The 22,033-nt window shown below is 42.3% G+C and overlaps 1 protein-coding gene, 1 non-coding gene and 1 pseudogene across 7 annotated transcripts in view; 2 read left to right on the top strand and 1 right to left on the bottom strand.

Annotated features, from left to right (window-relative positions):
- NUP98 (nucleoporin 98) overlaps positions 1-22,033 on the bottom strand; it is a 131,670-nt gene that overhangs the window by 16,464 nt on the left and 93,173 nt on the right. For all 5 annotated transcript variants that reach the window (XM_010366936.2, XM_030917492.1, XM_030917491.1 and 2 more), the window contains 8 exons: positions 20,044-20,226; positions 18,807-18,963; positions 16,073-16,502; positions 13,323-13,552; positions 11,783-12,049; positions 7,877-8,034; positions 5,285-5,428; positions 3,336-3,478 (listed from right to left, as the gene is read on the bottom strand). In XM_010366936.2, the coding sequence (XP_010365238.1) occupies positions 3,336-3,478; positions 5,285-5,428; positions 7,877-8,034; positions 11,783-12,049; positions 13,323-13,552; positions 16,073-16,502; positions 18,807-18,963; positions 20,044-20,226 (1,712 nt within the window). The remainder of the gene's footprint in view (positions 1-3,335; positions 3,479-5,284; positions 5,429-7,876; positions 8,035-11,782; positions 12,050-13,322; positions 13,553-16,072; positions 16,503-18,806; positions 18,964-20,043; positions 20,227-22,033) is intronic.
- On the top strand, positions 2,012-2,813 carry LOC104665169 (annotated as a pseudogene). The gene has a single exon (XR_748384.2). The product of XR_748384.2 is annotated as an elongation factor 1-beta pseudogene (transcript).
- Positions 4,038-4,140, top strand: LOC115893790. Its single transcript, XR_004053843.1, has one exon. It is a non-coding gene; the product is annotated as a small nucleolar RNA U13 (small nucleolar RNA).

Genomic DNA, 22,033 nt, shown 5'->3' on the forward strand with positions numbered 1-22,033 from the left:
AGAGGATCACCTGAACCCGGGTGGTTGAGACTGCAGTGAGCCATGATGATTCCACTGCACACCAGCCTGGGTGACAGAGCAAAACCCTGTCTTAAAAACAAAACAAGGCTGGGTGCAGTGGCTCATGCCTGTAATCCCAGCACTTTGGGAGGCTGAGGCAGGCAGATCACGAGGTCAGGAGATCGAGACCATCTTGGCTAACATGGTGAAACCCTGTCTCAGCTAAAAATACAAAAAAATTAGCTAGACGTGGGGGCCGGTGCCTCTAGTCCCAGCTACTCGGGAGGCTAAGGAAGGAGAATGGCGTGAACCCGGGAGGCGGAGCTTGCAGTGAGCCGAGATCGCACCACTGCACTCCAGCCTGGGCAACTGAGCAAGAATCCATCTCAAAAAAACCCCCCAAAAACAAAAAACCAACTCTGAGATAGTTCTAATTACATGGTGAGAAATAATAATAGCATGTGCTAATACATTATTGTTGGACACATAAACCACCCTGCATTTCTTTCTTTTTTGGAGACAGGGTCTTACTCCTATTGCCCAGGCTGGAGTACAGTGATGCAATCATGTCTCACTGCAGGTTTGACTTCCCATGCTCAGGTGATCCTCCCACCTCAGCCTCCTGAGTAGCTGGGACTACACACCACAGGTGGCTAATTTTTTTTTTTATTTTTAGTAGAAACAGGGATTTGCCATATTACCCAGGCTGGCCTAGAACTCCTGGGCTCAAATGATCTGCTGGCCTTGGCCTTCCAAAGTGTCGGGATTACAAGCCTGAGCCACCATGCCTGGCCTGCAATTTTTTTTTTTTTTTTTTTGAGACAGAGTCTTGTTTCATCACCCAGGCTGGACTGCAGCGGCGCGATCTTGGCTCACTGAAACCTCCAACTCCCAGGTTCAAGTGATTCTCCTGCCTCAGCCTCCTAGGTAGCTGAGATTACAGGTGCCTACCACAACACCCGGCTAATTTTCATATTTTTAGTAGAGACGGGGTTTCACCATGTTGGCCAGGTTGGTCTCAAACTCCCTGACATCAAGTGATCCACCCGCCTCAGCCTCCCAAAGTGCTGGGATTATAGGCGTCAGCCACCGCGCCCGGCTGCCTGCTTTTTTTTTTTTTTTTTGAATCGGGGTCTCGCTCTGTTGCCCAGGCTGGGGTGCAGTGGCCGGATCTCAGCTCACTGCAAGCTCCGCCTCCTGGGTTTACGCCATTCTCCTGTCTCAGCCTCCCGAGTAGCTGGGACTACAGGCGCCCACACCTCGCCCAGTTACTTTTTTGTATTTTTTAGTAGAGATGGGGTTTCACCGTGTTAGCCAGGATGGTCTCGATCTCCTGACCTTGTGATCCGCCTGTCTCAGCCTCCCAAAGTGCTGGGATTACAGGCTTGAGCCACTGCGCCTGGCCTTTTTTTTTTTTTTTTTTTGAGATGGAGTCTCGCTGTGTCGCCCAGGCTCAAGTGCAGTGGCACAATCTCCACTCACTGCAAGCTCTGCCTCCCAGGTTCACGCCATTCTCCTGCCTCAGCCTCCAGAGTAGCTGGGACTACAGGTGCCCGCCACCACACCCAGCTAATTTTTTGGTATTTTTAGTAAAGACAGGGTTTCAGTGTGTCGGCCAGGATGGTCTCAATCTCCTGACCTCGTGACCCGCCCACCTCGGCCTCCAAAAGTGCTGGGATTACAGGCGTGAGCCTCTGCATCCGGCCACCTGCATTTTTTAATAAACATGTACACACAGATACACATATACACACACAAACCAAGATACTACATGTCCAATAAAATGGTAAAATTTAAACAACTAATAATACCAAATTTTAAAGAGGATTTGGAGCAACTAGAGATATTACACATTATTCGTGGGAATATAAAATGATATAATCACTTCTGGGTATGTTCATAGCAGATTTACCAATAATGGCCAAAAATAAGAAAACCTAACTGTCCATCAACAAATGAATAGGTATATAAATCATGTATTCCCCACCAAAAAAACCCCAAACTAGCCCTTTTTCTTCTCTTCAGCGCGGGGCGCCCACAACTTGTGCGCTCTCTTTATGCTGCTCCCCAGCTCTCGGATACAGCCGACACCATGGGTTTCGGAGACCTGAAAAGCCCTGCCGGCCTCCAGGTGCTCAACGATTACCTGGCGGACAAGAGCTACATCGAGGGGTATCTGCCATCACAAGCAGATGTGGCAGTATTTGAAGCCGTGTCCGGCCCACCGCCTGCTGACTTGTGTCATGCCCTACGTTGGTATAATCACATCAAGTCTTACGAAAAGGAAAAGGCCAGCCTGCCAGGAGTGAAGAAAGCTTTGGGCAAGTATGGTCCTGCTGATGTGGAAGACACTACAGGAAGTGGAGCTACAGATAGTAAAGATGATGATGATATTTATCTCTTTGGATCTGATGATGAGGAGGAAAGTGAAGAAGCAAAGAGGCTGAGAGAAGAACGTCTTGCACAATACGAATCAAAGAAAGCCAAAAAACCTGCACTTGTTGCCAAGTCTTCCATCTTACTAGACGTGAAACCTTGGGATGATGAGACAGATATGGCAAAATTAGAGGAGTGTGTCAGAAGCATTCAAGCAGACGGCTTAGTCTGGGGCTCATCTAAACTAGTTCCAGTGGGATACGGAATTAAGAAACTTCAAATACAGTGTGTAGTTGAAGATGATAAAGTTGGAACAGATATGCTGGAGGATCAGATCACTGCTTTTGAGGACTATGTGCAGTCCATGGATGTGGCTGCTTTCAACAAGATCTAAAATCCATCCTGGATCATGGCATTTAAATAAAAGCTTGAAAGATAAAAAAAAAAAAAAAAAAAAAAAAACCCCAAACTAACTTTTGATACATATAAACATGAAAAAAAATCTCAAAATTATTATGCAGAATCAAAAAAGCTAGGCACGAGAAACATACAGTATGATCTCTACATAAAATTCTAGACCAGCAAAACTAATTTATAGTAACAAAAAACTAGTCAATAAGTATCTGACGGAATGCAAAGGGGCACACAGTTGTTTTTCAATGGCAGTGGAAATACCAGTTTAGCTGTGATGCTACTTACAATGCAATAATCACTATAAAACTTATCACACTGCATACTTTACTATATGTAAACTATACTCATTAAAGTTGATTAAAATAATTTTTAGACTTCTAATTCTAGTTCTAATGCTGTTTCCATTCAACTACTATAAGTCATATTTGGTAGTTTATATGGACTTACAGTAATTTGGGGGCATATAAAAGGGAAAGGACACAGCAAAGGACTCCCTTGGGGCTCACGGAGCACTCAAGTGACAATAAAGTCTGGCTCTGGTTTACCTGTCACTGTAGAGTTTTAGAAGGTGAAAGCAGACATCTCGAAGTTGTGCCTGTGAGTTTTGCTCCTCCGCTATCACACAGCCAGAACCCTCCAGATATGAAGGAAGTGGGGAGCAGGCGTATCTGTCGCTGTCAGAGGAATTCTGAAGGAATAATTTTGATAAAACAATACATTAGCTCCTACTCAGTTTTACTAGATGCCATCATGTTTCTTTTTTTTTTCTCTTTTTTCTTGAGATGGAGTCTCACTTTGTCACCCAGGCTGGAGTGCAGTGGGGCAATCTCGGCTCACTGCAACCTCCGCTTCCCAGGTTCAAGCAATTCTCCTGCCTCAGCCTCCCGAGTAGCTGAGATTACAGCTGCACACCACCACACCTGGCTAAGTTTTGTATTTTTAGTAGTGACAGTGTTTTGCCAAGTCGGCCAGGCTGGTCTGGAACTCCTGACCTCAGGTGATACGCCTGCCTTGGCCTCCCAAAGTGCTAGGATTAGAGGTGTGAATGACTGCACCTGCCCTAGATGCCATTATGTTTCAAATACTTAAGACACCTGTATTAAGCATGCATAGACAGCCATATGCAGTGGCTTGAGCCTATAATCCCAGCACTTTGAAAGTGGAAGGACTGCTTGAGCCAAGTAGTTCAAGACCTGCCAGGGCAACATAGCAAGACCCCATCTCTACAAACAAAAAAATGAAATTGTATTTTTTTGTAGTTCATAGGCATGATTGGGTGTTCATGCATGCATGTGTGAGATGTGCCACCCTCAAACCTTGTGATGACACTGGCATATTACCCATCTGACATAAAAAGATAACAAAAAAAAATTTTTTTTAAAGTAGCCGAGTCCAGGAGGTCAAGGCTGCAGTGAGCTGTAACTGCCACACCGCACTTCACTCAAGTTTTGGGTGACAGAGTGAGATCCAATCTCGATTACAAAAAAAAAAAAAAGGCTAGGCACAGTGGCTCATACCTGTAATCCCAGCACTTCGGGAGGCCAAGGCGGGCAGATCACGAGGTCAGGAGATCAAGACCATCCTGGCTAACATGGTGAAACCCCACCTCTACTACAAATACAAAAAATTAGCCAGGCATAGTGGCACATGCCTGCAGTTCCAGTTACTCAAGAGGCTGAGGCAGGAGAATCGCTTGAACTCGGGAGGCAGAGATGGCAGCGAGCCGAGATCGTGCCATTGCACTCCAGCCTGGGCTACACAGCGAGACTACATCTCAAAAGAAAAGTGAATAGACAACCCAAAGGATCTATCAGGGATTTTAAACATTTTTTGGTCAATGATGAAATTCATTTGTCTTCGATGGACTGGTAAAGATTTCAAGTAGCTATCACTAGCCCCCCATACTTATCTTGCCACAATTCTTAAGATACTTAAGTTTCTTTAGTGTTCTCTTACTCCTGACAAGTAATACTGAGAGAACAATATGAAATACAAGCATGAAATATGAACAGTAAGATAATTCAAGAACTGATGTTAAAAGTAACAATACTTTTAACCTCAAAACTCACAAGGAATATAAAATATTATATTTAGAGGCAAATTTCAGAACTAAGTTTGAAGATAAACCAAATCTGAGGTCAGGCTGTATAACAAGGAATTCCCAAAGAAATAAGACAGCATCAGAAATGAAGAAGAACCCTCTGATTTAGAGGCAGGAAACCAGCAGTGAGAGAGTCAACTGTGGAATCTCATGATATTAAATAAAATAAAAACAGACACTTGGGGAAGTAGCCTTGTCCAGAGGAAGGAGTAAAGGATAGTTTCTCATCAGATTTCCTGGCTCCACTTCAATTTTACAATACTTTAAAAAAAGGCAGTTACTTAAAAGTATTATGAAATGTAATCTGATAGGGTTTTTTTTCTCTGCAGGATTTCCCTGGCAAAAACATAACACCCAGCAAGATTTTTGCGTGGCTCTATTGGCCACATATACCTGAAATGCTTCTTCATACATGCTGAGCGCCCTAGAAATGGAGGCTGTTGGTGGAAGTAAATACCAAAGATGGATAGCCAGGGAGCGTTTCCAATCCAATTGGGAGCACACATTTATTTGCTTCTTTTCTGAGAGCTGCCACACCTGTGGGAAACAAAATCATCACCACGGCTATATTCTACCTTGTCATTACCTGTGTGTGCAATAACACTGAAGTGAATATTCACTTATTCAAGGAACATTTTAAATGATTCAGATATAAAATATACAAATATAATAAAATCTCAGGAAGTGAGAGGGAATATTGATTATTTACTTATTTTTATTGACCAACTGATTGATCGATTGATACACAGTTGCACTATGTGGCCCAGGCTGGCCTTGAATTCCTGGTTTCGAGCAATCCTCCCTCCTCAGCCTCCAAAAGCACTGTGATTACAGGAATCAGCCACCATGCCTGGCCCCAGGATTTAAACAAATAATCAATCAGTACTCAAATAATTTGAGATGAGAGCCACTGAGAGCAGAGAGGAAATCTTCTGTCTATGGTTGTCAATGTATAAAGCTTTAAAATGAGCACGAATTCTGACCAGTTACATTTTTATTTCCGAAAATTTAATTTATAATACTTTAAGATAATAATATAAGAGGTAGGCAGTGATAAGAGAAATGGCTTAAAATAATTACAACCCAATAGTCGTAAAATGGAACATAAGTGGCTATAAAATAGAATAATGCCAGCCAGGCGCTGTGGCTCATGCCTGTAATCCCAGCACTTTGGGAGGCCAAGGTGGTTGGATTACCTGAGGTCAGGAGTTCCAGACCAGCCTGGTCAACACGGTGAAACCCATTTCTATTAAAAATACAAAAAAAAAAAAGATCTGGGTGCAGGGAATCATGCCTGTAATTCCAGCACTTTGGGAGGCTAAGGTGGGTGGATCACCTGAGGTCGGGAATTTGGGACTGGCCTGGCCAACATGGTGAAACCCCGTCTCTACTAAAAATATAAAAATCAGCCAGGCTTGGTGGTAGGCGCCTGTAATCCCAACTATTCAGGAGGCAGGAGAATCGCCTGATCCCAGGACACGAAAGTTGCAGTGAGCCACGATTGTGCCACTGCACTCTGGCCTGGCCAACAAAAGTGAATGTCAAAAAAAAAAAAAAAAACAAGAATAATGACTCATGACACGGGGCCGGGCGCAGTGGCTCATGCTTGTAATCCCAGCACTTCAGGAGGCTGAGGCAGGCAGATCACGAGATCAGGAGATCGAGACCATCCTAAGACGATGAAACCCCGTCTCTACTTAAAATATAAAAAATTAGCCGGGTGTGGTGGCAGGTGCCTGTAGTCCCAGCTACTCAGGAGGTTGAGGCAGGAGAATGATGTGAACCTGGGAGGCGGAGCTTGCAGTGAGCTGAGATAGTGCCACTGCACTCCAACGTGGGCAACAGAGCGAGACTCTGTCTCAAAATAAAGCTGCAGGGCTGGTGTAGTGGCTCACGCCTGTAATCTCAACACTTTGGGAGACCTAGGTGGCAGGATCCCTTTAGGCCAGGAGTTCAAGACGAGCCCAGGCAACATATTGAAACCCTATTGCTATAAATTTTTTTTTTTTTTTTTTTTGAGGCAGAGGCTCACTGTCGCCGGGGCTGGAGTGCAGTGGCCGGATCTCAGCTCACTGCAAGCTCTGCCTCCTGCGTTCACGCCATTCTCCTGCCTCAGCCTCCCGAGTAGCTGGGACTACAGGCGCCCGCCACTTCGCCTGGCTAGTTTTTTTTTGTATTTTTAGTAGAGACGGGGTTTCACCGTGTTAGCCAGGATGGTCTCGATCTCCTGACCCCGTGATCCGCCCGTCTCGGCCTCCCAAAGTGCTGGGATTATGGGCTTGAGTCACCGCGCCCGGCCTATAAATTCTTTTTTAATTGAAAAAAATAAAAATAATCACAGAACGCTTTGTATATTTCATCTGTATATACAAACATGTAAATAGGAACAACATATATGTGCATGTAGACTTAAGAATTAGCTGTGTATGGTGGTATGTGCCTGTAGTCCCAGCTACTTGGGAAGCTCAGGTGAGAAGATCACTTGGACTTAGGAGATGGAGGATGCAGTGAGCCAAGATCACCCCACTGTTCTGCTCTGCCTAGGCAACAGAGCCAGACCCTGTCTCGAAAAAATTAATTAACTAAAATAGAGTATTTAATTAAGTAATTAATTACTTAATTAAGTTAATTACTTAATTAATTAACTAATTAATTAGTTAATTACTTAATTAATTAATTACTTAATTACTTAATTAAGTAATTAATTAAGTAAAATAGAGTATTTCTGGGAAGATAAATTATTTATATTGTTTACTGCTATATGATATGGGATATGATACATGTTAACATTTTAATTTCTATACAACTAGAATTTTAAAATAGTGTGCATGCCTGCCTTTATAATTTGAAAACAAATTGGCCAATGTGTAACACATTTTGTGTAACTGTGCACAATTTACAAAGATCACTCCTTGCCTCAACCTCAAACCAGCTTCAATTTATGAAAAAGCTGATGTGAGATATTATGGTAAAAGTAGAAGATACCGGTTTTCCAGCCAACAGAGCAAAGATGCGCAGTCTCTCATCCTGGATGAAGCAGTCAGCTTGGAGCTGATGCCAATCCACCAATTGCATGGTGAGCAGCTCCCGGACTGACTGGCTACCCACAAACTGAGATAAAAGAAGAGCCAGACGATGATCACCTATAAGAGAAATGGAAGTTTTTTGGTTATTACTAAGGGTTTATGGACTTGGTCAAACACTTGGGGGCATTATCTTTATTTCTTCCAGGCTTCAGAAGGGAGGACTTAAGATTGGTAACTGCTTTCTACAGTAGTGCCAAAATATTGATCAAAAACTTACCATTTTCTGCTTGGATAGAAAATTTGCAAAGTAGTTTAACCTAAATTACATACAGACTGAGCAACATATCAACAACAGATCTATCACTACTTCTGTGATACTAGGCAAGACACCTCAGCTACAAAATGGAGGAAAAGAGCCCGACATGGTGGCTCATGCTTGTAATCCCAGCACTTTGGAAGGCCAAGGTAGGTGGACTGCTTGAGGTCAGGAGTCTGAGACCAGCCTGACCAACATGGTGAGAGAATCGCTTGAACCCATGAGGTGGAGGTTGCAGTGAGCCAAAACTGCACCACTGCACTCCAACCTGGGCAACAAGAGCGAGACTCCATCTTAAACATAAAAAGGAAAAATGGAGGAAAACACTGGGCACGGTGGCTCACACCTGTAATCCCAGTGCTCTGGGAAGCCAAGGCGGGCAGATTACTTGGGGTCAGGAGTTCGAGACCAACCTGGCCAACATAGTGAAACCTTGTCTCTACTAAAAATACAAAAATTAGCCTGGTGTGGTGGCCCGTGACTGGAGTCCCTGCTACTCAAGAGGCTGAGACATGAGAATCACTTGAACCAAGAAGGCAGAAGGTGCAGTAAGCAGAGATTGCACCATTGCACTCCAGCCTGGGTGATACCAAGACTCTGTCTGGGGACGGGGTGGGGTGGAAAGGAAAAAAAAAAGGCTGGAAGCAGTGGTTCACGCCTATAATCCCAGCACTTTGGGAGGCTGAGGCAGGCAGATCACCTGAGGTCAGGAGTTCGAGACCAGCCTGGCCAACATGATGAAATGGCATCTCTACTAAAAATACAAAAATTAGCCAGGTGTGGTGGCACATACCTGTTAATCCCAGCTACTCAGGAGGCTGAGGCAGGAGAATCGCTTGAACCCAGGAGGCGAAGGTTGTAGTGAGCTGAGATTATGCCACTACACTCCATCCTGGGGGACACAGCAAGACTCTGTCTTGCAAAACAAAACAAAATAACAACAACAAAAAAACCCCCAAAAACGGAGGGGGGCGTAGTAAAGCAAAAGCTTTAGTAACCTAAAAGGCAGTACCTTTACCAGAGGTTTAGCCTTTGCGTCAAAATAAAAAGGAAGAAAGTGGAGTTTATGAATGAATAGACCTAAGAATCTGACTTTTGGCATTTCCTTTCCTATTACATGTTGGTGTCCTGGTGAGCATAACCTTTTTTAAATGATTCATAATCATTATGAGTTCATAGAAGATCAATCCCAAAGATAAATTCTCACTGTACAAATGCAGAAAGACCATAAAAGTACCAGACTGAGGCTGGATGTGGTGGCTCATGCCTCTAATCCCAGCACTTTGGGAGGCTGAGGAAGGAGGCCAGGAGTTTGAGACCAGCCTGGTCAACAAATAGACCCCATCTCTATTTAAAAAATAAAAATAAAAGAAAAAAAAGAGGCCGGACGCGGTGGCTCAAGCCTGTAATCCCAGCACTTTGGGAGGCCGAGACAGGCGGATCACGAGGTCAGGAGATCGAGACCATCCTGGCTAACACGGTGAAACCCCGTCTCTACTAAAAAATACAAAAAACTAGCCGGGCGAGGTGGCGGGCGCCTGTAGTCCCAGCTACTCGGGAGGCTGACGCTGGAGAATGGTGTAAACCCGGGAGGCGGAGCTTGCAGTGAGCTGAGATCCGGCCACTGTACTCCAGCCCGGGCGACAGAGCGAGACTCCGTCTCAAAAAAAAAAAAAAAAGAAAAGAAAAGAAAGATACGAGGTTAAATGTGTAGTGATAGTGGAATGCAACAAGCCCTTTATATACCTTACTGATTCTGGCTTTTCCTGTGATTTGTTCTTTATAATCCTAAAACTGGCCAAACCCTTAAAAATAAATCCAGTCGATGGCTCCAATTAGTTGGCTTTGAATAAATGAGGTTCCAACAATCAAGGTTTGAATAAGGATCTAATCATATTAGATTAAGCTGCGCTATGCCATCCTGTATTCTTATCAAGACTTATGGCCAGACACAGTGGCTCACACCTGTAATTCCAGCAGTCGGGAGGCCAAAGTGGGTGGATCACTGGAAGTCAGGAATTTGAGACCAGCCTGGCCAACATGGTGAAACTGTGTCTCTACCAAAAAAAACAAAAAAACAAAAAAACAAAAAAACAAACTAGCCGGGCACAATGGCAGGCACCTGTAATCCCAGCAACTCAGGAGGCTGAGGCAGAAGAATTGCTTGAACCGAGGAGGTGGAGGTTGCAGTGAGCTGAGATCATTCCACTGCACTCCACTGCACTCCAGCAGCCCAGGTGACACAGAGACAGACTCTGTCTTAAGAAAAAAAAAAAAAAAAAAAGATTTATATCTAGGCAGTCATTAAGCACCTGTTGAACTGCCTCATTAGTGAAACGGAACTTTAAAAAGTAAATATATGCATACAAATTCCTTTTAAAAAGCCAGTGAGTACCTCAATCCAGAAATTCAACTTCTATATATTTATTTCAATGAAGTGAACTGATACAGAACATATTTTAGAGCAATTCAGAGTACTGCTTATAGTTGATTTTTATTTATAGCTTATCTATGCTTTCCAGTTTTACTACAAATGTAACATAAAATTTAAATTTTATTTTATTTTTATTTATTTATTTATTTTTTGAGACAGAGTCTTGCTCTGTCGCCCAGGCTGGAGTGCAGTGGCGTGACCTCAGCTCACTGCAAGCTCCGCCTCCTGGGTTCACGCCATTCTCCTGTCTCAGCCTCCTGAGTAGCTGGGACTACAGGCGCCCGCCACCACGCCCAGCTAATTTTTTGTAATTTTAGTAGAGATGGGGTTTCACCGTGGTCTCGATCTCCTGACCTTGTGATCCGCCCGCCTCGGCCTCCCAAAGTACTGGGATTACAGGCGTGAGCCACCGCACCTGGCCAAAATTTTAATTTTAATCAAGTAAACAATGTTTAAGGTCCTAAAAAAAATGAATTAGAAGACACAGTTCGGCTGGGCACAGTGGCTCACACCTGTAATTCCAGCCCTTTGGAAGGCAAACGTGGATCACCTGAGGTCAGGAGTTCGAGACCAGCCAACCAACATGGTGAAACCCTGTCTCTACTAAAATACAAAAATTAGCCAGGCGTGATAGCAGGCACCTGTAATCTCAGTTACTTGGGAGGCTGAAGCAGGAGAATCACTTGAACCCGGGAGGAGGAGGTTGCAGTGAGCCGAGATGGCACCACTGTACTCTAGCCTGGGCAACAAGAAACTCTCTCAAAAAAAAAAAAAAAAACAAAAAACTGTCATGGTTCCTATTCTACAGGAATAGTGGGTGTGATCCACTCCACTTGGCCTCCCACAGTGCTGGAATTACAGGCATGAGCCACTGCGCCCAGCTGAAGTATGTCTTCTAATTCTCTGTTTAGGACCTTAAACATTGTTTACTTGATTAACATTTAAATTTTATGTTACATTACATATTTCACCGGAACCAGCAATCTTCCTGGGAAGTCCACAATTAACACTCATAGACTAGCAGTCAAAGGGAAAGGCACAATCGGGGGGAAGGGAAGGAGGAAATAAGTAGGAAGGCAACAGGGCAGCAGAGAAGGACCATAATCCTTCCCCACCTGACTGCTGGGCCAGAGAGCAGGCCTCACTGATCCTTTTGCCTGTAAGGTAGCTGAATACAGCCTCCACAGGGCTGCTTTTATGGGTTAAGGAGACTTCCTCTTCAATCTGAGGTGTGGCAGTACAGGATAGCCAGCGGGAGAAAGCTCTTCTTCGCTCTAGAATTTGAATGTATTCACAGGGTTCATTTAGCTGGCTGTCAAGCTCCTTCAGGTGGCCCCATAGGGCTTCACATAGTGTCCATGTCAGGCTCCAGTGCTTCACAACTAAGGCAGGAAGAGAAAAACAATGTTATGAGACAAAGCCTTACAACAACTTCGCAGAGGGCATCCTTCTAACTGTGATGTTAAAAATACATAAATTAATAAACATCTCAAACAACCACTCAAATTGATTACCCTGAATTTGTCTCTACCTCACTCAGCTTCATCTTACAATTTCCAGAAGTATATGGTATAAATAAATGCTTGCTCACATCATGTTTCTGTGGTACTTACGTAACAAATGTAACCGTTAAATAGGTTCCCCAAGCCTAATTATGGCTAATGTCATCTCAGATGATGTCTACTTTGATCGAATTCTATCTATAAAAATCAATCTACAAAAGCACTGTTTATCATTTAAGCCACTTACAAGTATGCACTGGTAAAATAACTTACACATTTGAAAAGACAATGAGACGATTAAGTAAATACAAAGAACTGAAGGAACATAAACAAATCCCAAAATGTGTGGCACAGGACATTCTAAAACAGCCCATTTTCAATAAAGGTGATGTGCAAAACAAAATGATTTTTCTACTGTTTGAAATATTAACAGAATGATTTTTCTATTGTTTGAAATATTAACAAATTAGAGAACCCCTTTATCAAAGTATTGATTCAGAAAAACATGGTCATGATAGGGGAGAAAGGTAGTCATGAGAGAAGCCAAGAAGAGGAAATACAACAAAGTTGTTGAGAAGACCAACAGTACTCGAGCTGGACATGGAAGAATGGATAGGATTTAGAAAAGCAAGAAGGGGCCGGGCGCTCATGCCTGTAATCCCAGCACTTTGGGAGGCCAAGGCGGGCAGATCATGAGGTCAAGAGATGGAGACAATCCTGGCCAACATGGTGAAACCTCATCTCTACTAAGAAAACAAAAATCAGCTGGGCGTGGTGGCATGTGCCTGTTGTCCCAGCTACAGTGACAGAGTGAGACTCTGTCTCAAACGAAAAAAAAAAAAAAGAAAAGAAAAACAAGAAGGACTGTATCTCTCTCCCTATGTTCTCTGGATTGGGTAAGAAATGCAATTTTATAAATCCAAGGATTTGACTGGCTACAATTCCTGTGGAAGAATTTGTACATTAATGAGTAAAAGAACAAAGTGACAAGAATATAGTGACAATTTCTTCTTGCTTGGGAATCTGTTTAAACTCAGCCTCAGAAAATGACAAGCACAGGCATTTACCTACTAGGCTGTTATCAAGAACTCCCGTGTACACTACCACCCCTATTACTGAGACATCAAAGATTAAAAACATGATGTATACTCACTTTGTGCTTCTGGTAAGTCTCCTGATGTTTCTTTAACCCAATCTGCATAGTCATGAATGACAGCAACTCCCGGATTGGGGACAATGAGAGGGCACAGTTCATCCACATGGACAGTGCTGTGTTTTAATTTGAGCTCCAGAGGTGTCTGATATAATTTCATGTCTTCATCTGGCTTCCTTTGTCTCAAACTGAGTTTTTCTAAGTGAACTTTGAATGGGGACTCAGTTAGGCTACAAGAGCAAATGAAGAATAGAATAGAAAATGAACCTAAGACAGAAGCTAAGATTTCACTTCAACCAAACCACTGTTTCTTTTTATGGTTACAAACAGAATGCAAACATTTCACTGTGGTTTTAAATAAATTTTGTTCCTTAAACTATACTGAACTTATCTGCTATATACTGGGGGAAAAAATCTGATTAATGCATTCAGAACACAAAGGCTTCTTAGGCCGGGTTATAACAAGCATGCAAATCCTAACAGATTTCCAACTGGGTAAAACTCAAGGGTCAAAAGTTATTGTGAGATACCTGTTTCTCAAATTATACTTGGGTATCAAAAGTCATAAGGCTAAGCTTATAGATACTAAAGAACTGATTCTAAATTACAATGAGCATATATATAGCTAAGCTGGGCTTGTTCCATTTATTTATTTTTTTTGAGATGGAGTCTCACACTGTCACTGAGGCTAGAATGCAGTGGTATGATCTTGGCTACTGCAACCTCTGCCTCCTGGCTTCAAGCGATTCTCCTGCCTCAGCCTCCCGAGTAGCTGGGATTACAAATGTGCACCATCACGCCCGGCTACTTTTTGTAATTTTAGTAGAGACGGGGTTTCACCATGTTGGCCAGGCTGGTCTCGAACTCCTGACCTCAAGTGATCTACCTTGGTCTACCCTGCCCTAACCTTGGTCTCCCAAAGTGCTGGGATGACAGGTGTGAGCCACTGTACCTGGTCCGTTGATCCAATTTTCAAGACTGATATTAATAACCTTCAAAATTCACAAGATAATGCTTAACCTAGAATAACTAAGTTTAGGATCAACATTCTTAATTATGAGGTTCAAGAGACATTGTTGTTTTTTGTTTTCAAAGTCAACTTTAAAACTGAAGGATAGTCTGGGCAGGGTGGCTCACGCTTGTAATCTCAGCACTTTGGGAGGCCAAGGTAGGGCAATCACTTGAGCTCAGGAAACATGGTGAAACCCCATCCCTACAAAAAATACAAAAAATTAGTCAAGCATGGTGGTGTGCACCTGTAGTCCCAGTTACTTGGGGAGCCGAGGTGGGAAGATCACTTAAGCCCAGGAAGTGGAGACTTATGCACCTGCACTCCAGCCTGGGTGACAAGTGAGACACTGTCTCAAAAATACATAAATAAATATGAAGGATAATAGGTGATCACCTTAATTTAATCTGTTGTAAAGATGACTTTATTTGTTATAATTATAAAAAGTAAATATGAAAATGTCACATATTTTACAAAGGACACTGTATACATACTGCCTGACAGCTACCAGAAAAATTTATATATTATCTGTAAGGCATATATATTTATTATATAAATAAAGTATAGGCAGAACTATACCCACATACTATGCACTTGTTAATCGGGAAGGTAGAGAAACATATAACTATATATGAATAGACTGTAACATACATATATATAGACAGAATGTCCAAATACTTATACATGGATTCTCCACGGTTCATACACCTACTTTATGAAAGACACAGGAAATGTGCTTAGTTGAGAATATCATTTGTATATGAAGAAATCACTAATTTTTAAGCAAAAACTCAGAAAAAAAACGGCCGGCCGGGCGCGGTGGCTCAAGCCTGTAATCCCAGCACTTTGGGAGGCCGAGACGGGTGGATCACGAGGTCAGGAGATCGAGACTATCCTGGTCTACACGGTGAAACCCCGTCTCTACTAAAAAATACAAAAAACTCGCCGGGCGAGATGGCGGGCGCCTGTAGTCCCAGCTACTCGGGAGGCTGAGGCAGGAGAATGGCGTAAACCCGGGAGGCGGAGCTTGCAGTGAGCCGAGATCACGCCACTGCACTCCAGCCTGGGCAACAGAACGAGACTCCGTCTCAAAAAAAAAAAAAACAAAGAAAAAAAACAAAGAAAAAAAACGGCTAATTCAATAAAAAGGCTGAAAACCAAAGGAATGTTGCAGTATTAACTTTGGGTTTGTTACTTTTCCAACTAAAGTTTAGCCATTAGGTAAATATTATATACTCTTCGTAATCTGATGGTACAAAACAGTTATCTTATTAATCATTTATTTATAATTACACAATTATCTTCTACTATTTAAAATTGGGCCAGGTGCAGTGGCTCTCGCCTGTAATCCCAGCACTTTGGGAGGCTAAGGCGGGTGGATCACCTGAGGTCAGGAGTTCAAGGCCAGCCTGGCCAATATGGTGAAACTGTGTCTCTACTAAAAATACAAAAATTAGCTGGGTGTGGTAGCATGTATCTGTAATCCCAGCTTAAAAGGAGGCTGAGGCAGGAGAAGAGCTTGAGATTGGGAGGCAGAGGTTGCAGCGAGCTGAGATTGTGCCACTGCACTGCAGCCTGGGCAATAGAGCGAAACTCCGTCTCATAAAAAAATAAAAAACACATACTCTCTAAGACTGTATCTAGAAAGATGACAAAGCAGGGCCCTAACCTCCTGATAATGAATAGTTTTTTTCACCTATCATGTTGTCTTTCTCAAAAAGCATCAAGAAATATGACTCACGATTTAACAGCTACTGGATTGGGCAGGAATCCAAACTCCATAGAATCAGCAATCTGATGATTTTCTAGTTCATGAGAGCCATTCAGCTGTTCTCCACTATTAGCAAGAGTCCAGTTGGGACCCCAACCAACACGAAATGAGCGTCCCATGAATAGGGCCATGTCCATCAAGAGTTTTCCCTTGCCATAGGTGACAGACTTTTCACGAGGGACTAGGCCTAGTTGCCTACGTGTACCCATTATTTTCAACGGAACCTCAGGGGCTGGGCTGGGTATTGTGAACACAGAAGTCAGGGGTGGAGGAACAGACCAACAGGATGTGGATGGGATATTCATTAAAGATGCTGTTCTGGGAGTACCACATTCTTGCACAGAGGCACTTGGTGAAAGAAAAGCTCCACTTGTAAATTTTGATTGTAGTAACCCACCAACTGAAATGAAGAGGGAATGAAGGGGAGAAAACCTATTACAAAACACAAGCTATTGTTTCCTGGACAATAACAAAAATCAGTAAGGCTGAAATCATTTGACGTTTTATCAAACTACTTATATCAGATGTGGATGACCAGAACCAGGCTAAGTCAGATTTTGCAAAAATTACTCTTTGAACTAGGAAATCAGGACAAGATTCTAATGATGATGATGATGACATCTACAACAATAATAAAAGCAACAACACTATTAATACTGTTTAAAAATATGCAGCAGACTCTGTATAAGCCATTTTGTATGTTATTTCATTTCACTCTTCAAAAACTTTTTCAGGAGACAGAATCTCACCCTGTAGCCCTGGCTGGAGTGCAGCGGCATGATCTCGGCTCATTGCAACCTCTGCCTCCTGGGTTCAAGCAATTCTCTGCCTCAGCCTCCTGAGTAGCTGGGATTACAGGCACCCGCCACCACACTTGGCTAATTTTTCTGTATTTTTAGTGAAGACTGAGTTTCACCATCTAGGCCAGGCTGGTCTTAAACTCCTGACCTCGTGATCCACCTGCCTCATCCTCCCAGAGTGCTGGGATTACAGGCATGAGCCACTGCGCTTGGCCTCAAAAACTTTTAAATGATTAGCATTACTATCATTCCTATTGTATACATGAGAAAACTGAGCTCAGAGAAGTAACTTGTCCAAATCCACAAAGTGACAGGACTAGGAGATAAGCCAAGGTAAGTCTCACACCACTGCTCACGCCCTTATCAGAATCCTAAAGGTAACAATTTCTTAGGACATATAAAAGTATGATCAAAACTCAAATTCCTATTCTACTCTTAGCTATAGTCAATGAAATAAGAACACACTAGGTATCTTACAATTGCACATGTGACCTTCTGAAGGACAGTTCTTAAAAAAAATTTTTTTTAACATTTAAATTTTTATCTAGCTAGCTAGCTATCATACGGATGGAGTCTTGCTATGTTGCCCAGGCTGCTCTCCAAATCCTAGACACAAGTCATACTCCTTCCTCAGCCTCCTAAAGCGCTAGGATTATAGGCATGAGTCACCGTGCCCCGCTGAAGGACAGTTCTTATTACCAGTGCCTGTTTCCCAATTTTACATGGCTTTTGTCTAAAGCATGGAGTTAAGAGTTACTGAAGTATCAGATTAGTATCCATTATGGAAAAGGTTATTAAGAATGTTTGATACTTTATTGGTTAAAATATTTTCTTTCTTTCCTCTGCATCAAAGGGAAGTTAAAAATACTTTTAAAAAGCAAAGTTGATAATAAGCGAACTCAAAAGAATTGAAAAATATTTAGTTTTTAAGGCAATATAAACAAATGTTTTTCTGCCAGTTCCTCTGGCTTTCAAAATATGTTGAAACTACATCTGCTTAAGTTTTTTGCTGATATTAAAACTTTATTTCCAATCCCACATAGTTACAAGGCCACTAGAAAAGAAAAAACTTTAAAATCAAATATGTAACCACTTCCCTGGGAATTTAAAAAGGTTTAGCAAAATGTAAAAATCTGATGTGCTCTGTGCATTATGAGAATAGGGACATATACTTGTCCCTATAAGACAGTAGGACAGTGCTGTTAGGACTGCACAAAAAGAGTACAGTGCAGGACAACTTGCTGAACTCTCTTAAGTAACGTTATAAAAATTGGGAAGTCAGAACTTACTATCTAATTCACAATCATATGCCAACAAAAACATGAACCTAAACAAAGCACAAATGCTTTTTTTCTCCATACACTTCTGCATCTGCACAAACAGAGGTAATTACAGTTCTTAAAAACCAGCCACTCCTGCCAGGTGCAATGACGCATACCTGTAATCTCAGCACTTTGGGAGGCTGAGGCAGGATGATCACTTGAGGCCAGAAGTTCAAGACCAGCCTGGGCAAGATAGCAAGATCCATCTCTACAAACATTTAAAAAAATAATTAGTTCAGTGGTGGTATATGCCTGTAGTCCTAGCTACTCAGGAGGCTGAGACAGGAAGACCACTTGAGCCCAAGAGTTCAAGGCTGTAGTGAGCACGACTGCATAACTGCACTCTCAGTCTGTGCAACAGAGAGAGAGAGAGAGAGAGACCCTTGTCTCTAAAAACAAAAAACCTGGCTACTCTTAATGAATACTTATGAGTACAATTTCTCTTAGCATCCTTATGTCACAGGTATAGCTGCCTGGCAGATATTTGCTAGAGAAGTCCACTTGGGTGAGAAGAAGAAAAGTGAAAAGCAGGATTTGATGACTGTATATCTTTCTTGTAAAATAGCATCTTTTATACTGTACCTAGTGAACGAGTTTTCGATGAGTGGGATGCTGAAATGGGGAGTCTGGGAGAACAGATTTCTTGAGAATTATCTGCTTTGGAAGGAAGGCGACTGAAGCGTTGATCCAGTGCCATATCTACATCTTCTTCATCAGTAAGCAATGATGCTTTCATGATCTAAAAAGGCAATATCTATAGAATGAATGTGCTTCCCAGAATCAAAAGGCAATACCAAAAAAATGCAGTTTACAACAACCAAAAATATTGCTCCTCCTCAAGGCTGTGTACAGAGCTAGTATATTTATGTGATGGATGGACCCCATTACACTGTATGTGCTTGAAAAGCAGAATTCATATAATACTTCTATCTATAGCGTCTCACCAGAGCCTGGCACACAGCAGCTATTATGTTTGCTGATAAAATAATTTTAAAGTCAAACATAAGCCAAAGGTTAAACACATAATATGCCAAAAGACATTGGGATAAAGGGAAGTAAAGACATAGTTTAACAAACCTGTGCTACCAGGTATTAAAATTTTTAAATTTTGTAGAGCACATACAGAGTCTTAAAAGTACCCTGTGATGTAGACAAATATTTTACAGAGAAAAATCAGTACCCACAGATGTTAAATGACTTGCCTAAAGTCACAAAGTAATAGTTACAAAATCGAGATTGGGGCGGGGCTCAGTGGCTCATGCCTGTAATCCTAGCACTCTGGAAGGCCAACGTGGTCAGATCACCTGAGGTCAGGAGTTTGAGACCAGACTGACCAACATGGTGAAACCCCGTCTCTACTAAAAATACAAAAAAAAAAAAAAAAAAAAAAAAAAATTAGTCAGGTGTGGTGGTGGTACATGCCTGTAATCTCAGCTACTCGGGAGGCTGGGGCAGGGGAATCACTTGAACTCAGGAGGTGGAGGTTGCAGTAAACCGAATTGCACCACTCCACTCCAGCCTGGGTGACAGAGCGAAGAAACTGTCTCAAAAACAAAACACAACAAAATTGGGATTGGAACTAGGACTCTGGATTCTAATGCAGTTAACACCAGAAGCCCTATCTACTGGTTCTCAATATAACCTTCTCTCTCTGAATAAGAGAATGAGGCCCAGACATTGGCCATATTCTTGTATTTTTTTCCCCATTACAGTGAGCACTCAATGGTCTTAATAACCAAGGAAGAGACCTGATCCTATGCAATGGAGATAAAATATTAGTTTGGCTTTCTGTCGTAAAAAAGGTGGGTTAGGACGTCACCTGTAAGACATGTGGATTAATTCCCAGTGAAGATGCAATATGTGTCGAGGCAGACACAGGTTCCTGATCCTCAGGCATGCTCTCTTCTAACATGGTATCCAAAATTGGCTCCTGGGTGATATCTACCATGTCACTGTCCAGTTCCACAACCCTCCCTAACTGCTCCACCTCTGGGCTCTGGCTCTGTAGACAGCAGAAAGATCAGGAAAGCAGCATTAAATTACACCAAACAGACAAAGAGATTCTAAATCAGATTTACTTTATTCAGAATATGATATAGCAATTATTAGATTTGGCCCATTCTATGGTGAGGTAAGGTAGCAGATTTGCTAGAGTGATTTAAAATCAATTACTCCAAAATAACCCTTATAAAAGTACTCTGATCCAAATAAGGATTCATGTAATCATCCCATTCTAATATTATGACCTGGTGTCTGGGACCTAAACCAGCACCCATAGTGAAACAAATGGTGGTCTTCAGAGACAAAGATTATGCTTTACTTGATCTAGCTAGCAACTACAATTTTCTGATTTACACAGGGTCACCTTTTCCTAACACTGCCTTGTAGCCAGAAGCCACTGGAAAAAGAGAACAAAAGGTACAAATATCAAAGTTGCCAGTAACTTCGCTTTTTCTTAAAAACATTTAGAAATAAATTTCTAGTCAACACAATCTTGGGTCTGGAACTTAACTTTTGGGTTACTGAATCCTAAGGTTAGCTGGGCTCTACTTGTGCAGTACCACGTAAGACACGAGCACTATCTACTCTTCCAAAAAACAAAGTAATAATATTAGGAACAATTTTAATCTGGGAAGAATCTCTTTATGTTTAAAAATGTCAAGAGTTATATTTACATTTAGTAAACAGTTTCAAAGACAACTATGACAGTCTATGATTTAAAAGGGTAAACACCCAAAGCTGACACACACTGTAAATTAATTGGTACAATACAAATTCAACTACCTATATCCTAAAATGTTCTAAATGATTAAGCCAATATTTGAAATATTTTCAAACCAAAAAAAATTCTAGACCGGGTGTGATGGCTCAAGCTTATAATCCCAGCACTCTGGGAGGCCAAGATGGGCAAATCACTTGAGGTCAGGAGTTCAAGACCAGTCTGGCCAACATGGTGGTGAAACCGTCTCTACTAAAAATACAAAAATTAGCCGATGTAGTAGTACATGCCTGTAATTCCAGCTACTCAGGAGGCAGCAGAGGTTGTAATGAGCAAAGACTGTGCCACTGCACTCCAGCCTGGGCAACAGAATGAGACTCTGTCTCAAAAAAAAAAAAAAAAAAAAAAAAAAAATCCCGAAAGAGGAAAAGCCCTGGTGATAAAACCCAGGGCTCCCATTTAAACTTTAAGAACAGTGGCTGGGCACAGTGGCTCACGCCTGTAATCCCAGCACTTTGGGAGGCTGAGGTGAGTGGATCGCCTGAGGTCAGGAGTTCGAGACCAGCCTGGCCAACATGAAGAAACCCTGTCTCTACTAAAAATACAAAAATTAGCCAGGCGTGGTGGCGGGTGCTTGCTTGTACTTCCACTTACTTAGGAGGCTGAGGCAGGAGAATTGCTTGAACCTGAGAGGTGGAGGCTGCAGTGAGCCGAGATTGTGTCATTGCACTTCAGCCTGGATGAGAGTGAAACTTCATCTCAAAAAAATAAATAAATAAATAAACAAAATAGGCTGGGTGCGGTGGCTCACGTCTGTAGTCCTAGCACTTTGGGAGGCCAGAGCAGGTAGATCAACTGAGGTCAGGAGTTCGAGACAAGCCTGGCCAACATGGTGAAACCCCGTCTCTACTCAAAATACAAAAATTAGCTGGGCATGGTGGTGCATGCCTGTAATCCCCGCTACTCGGGAGGCTGAGGCAGGAAAACTGCTTGAAGCCAGTAGGTGGAGGTTGCAGTGAGCCAAGATCATGCCACTGCACTCCAGCCTGGGCAACAAGGTGAGACTCTGTCTCAAAACATATATATATAT

Source organism: Rhinopithecus roxellana, chromosome 15 (assembly GCF_007565055.1).
Source record: "Rhinopithecus roxellana isolate Shanxi Qingling chromosome 15, ASM756505v1, whole genome shotgun sequence".
Lineage (NCBI taxonomy): Eukaryota > Metazoa > Chordata > Mammalia > Primates > Cercopithecidae > Rhinopithecus > Rhinopithecus roxellana.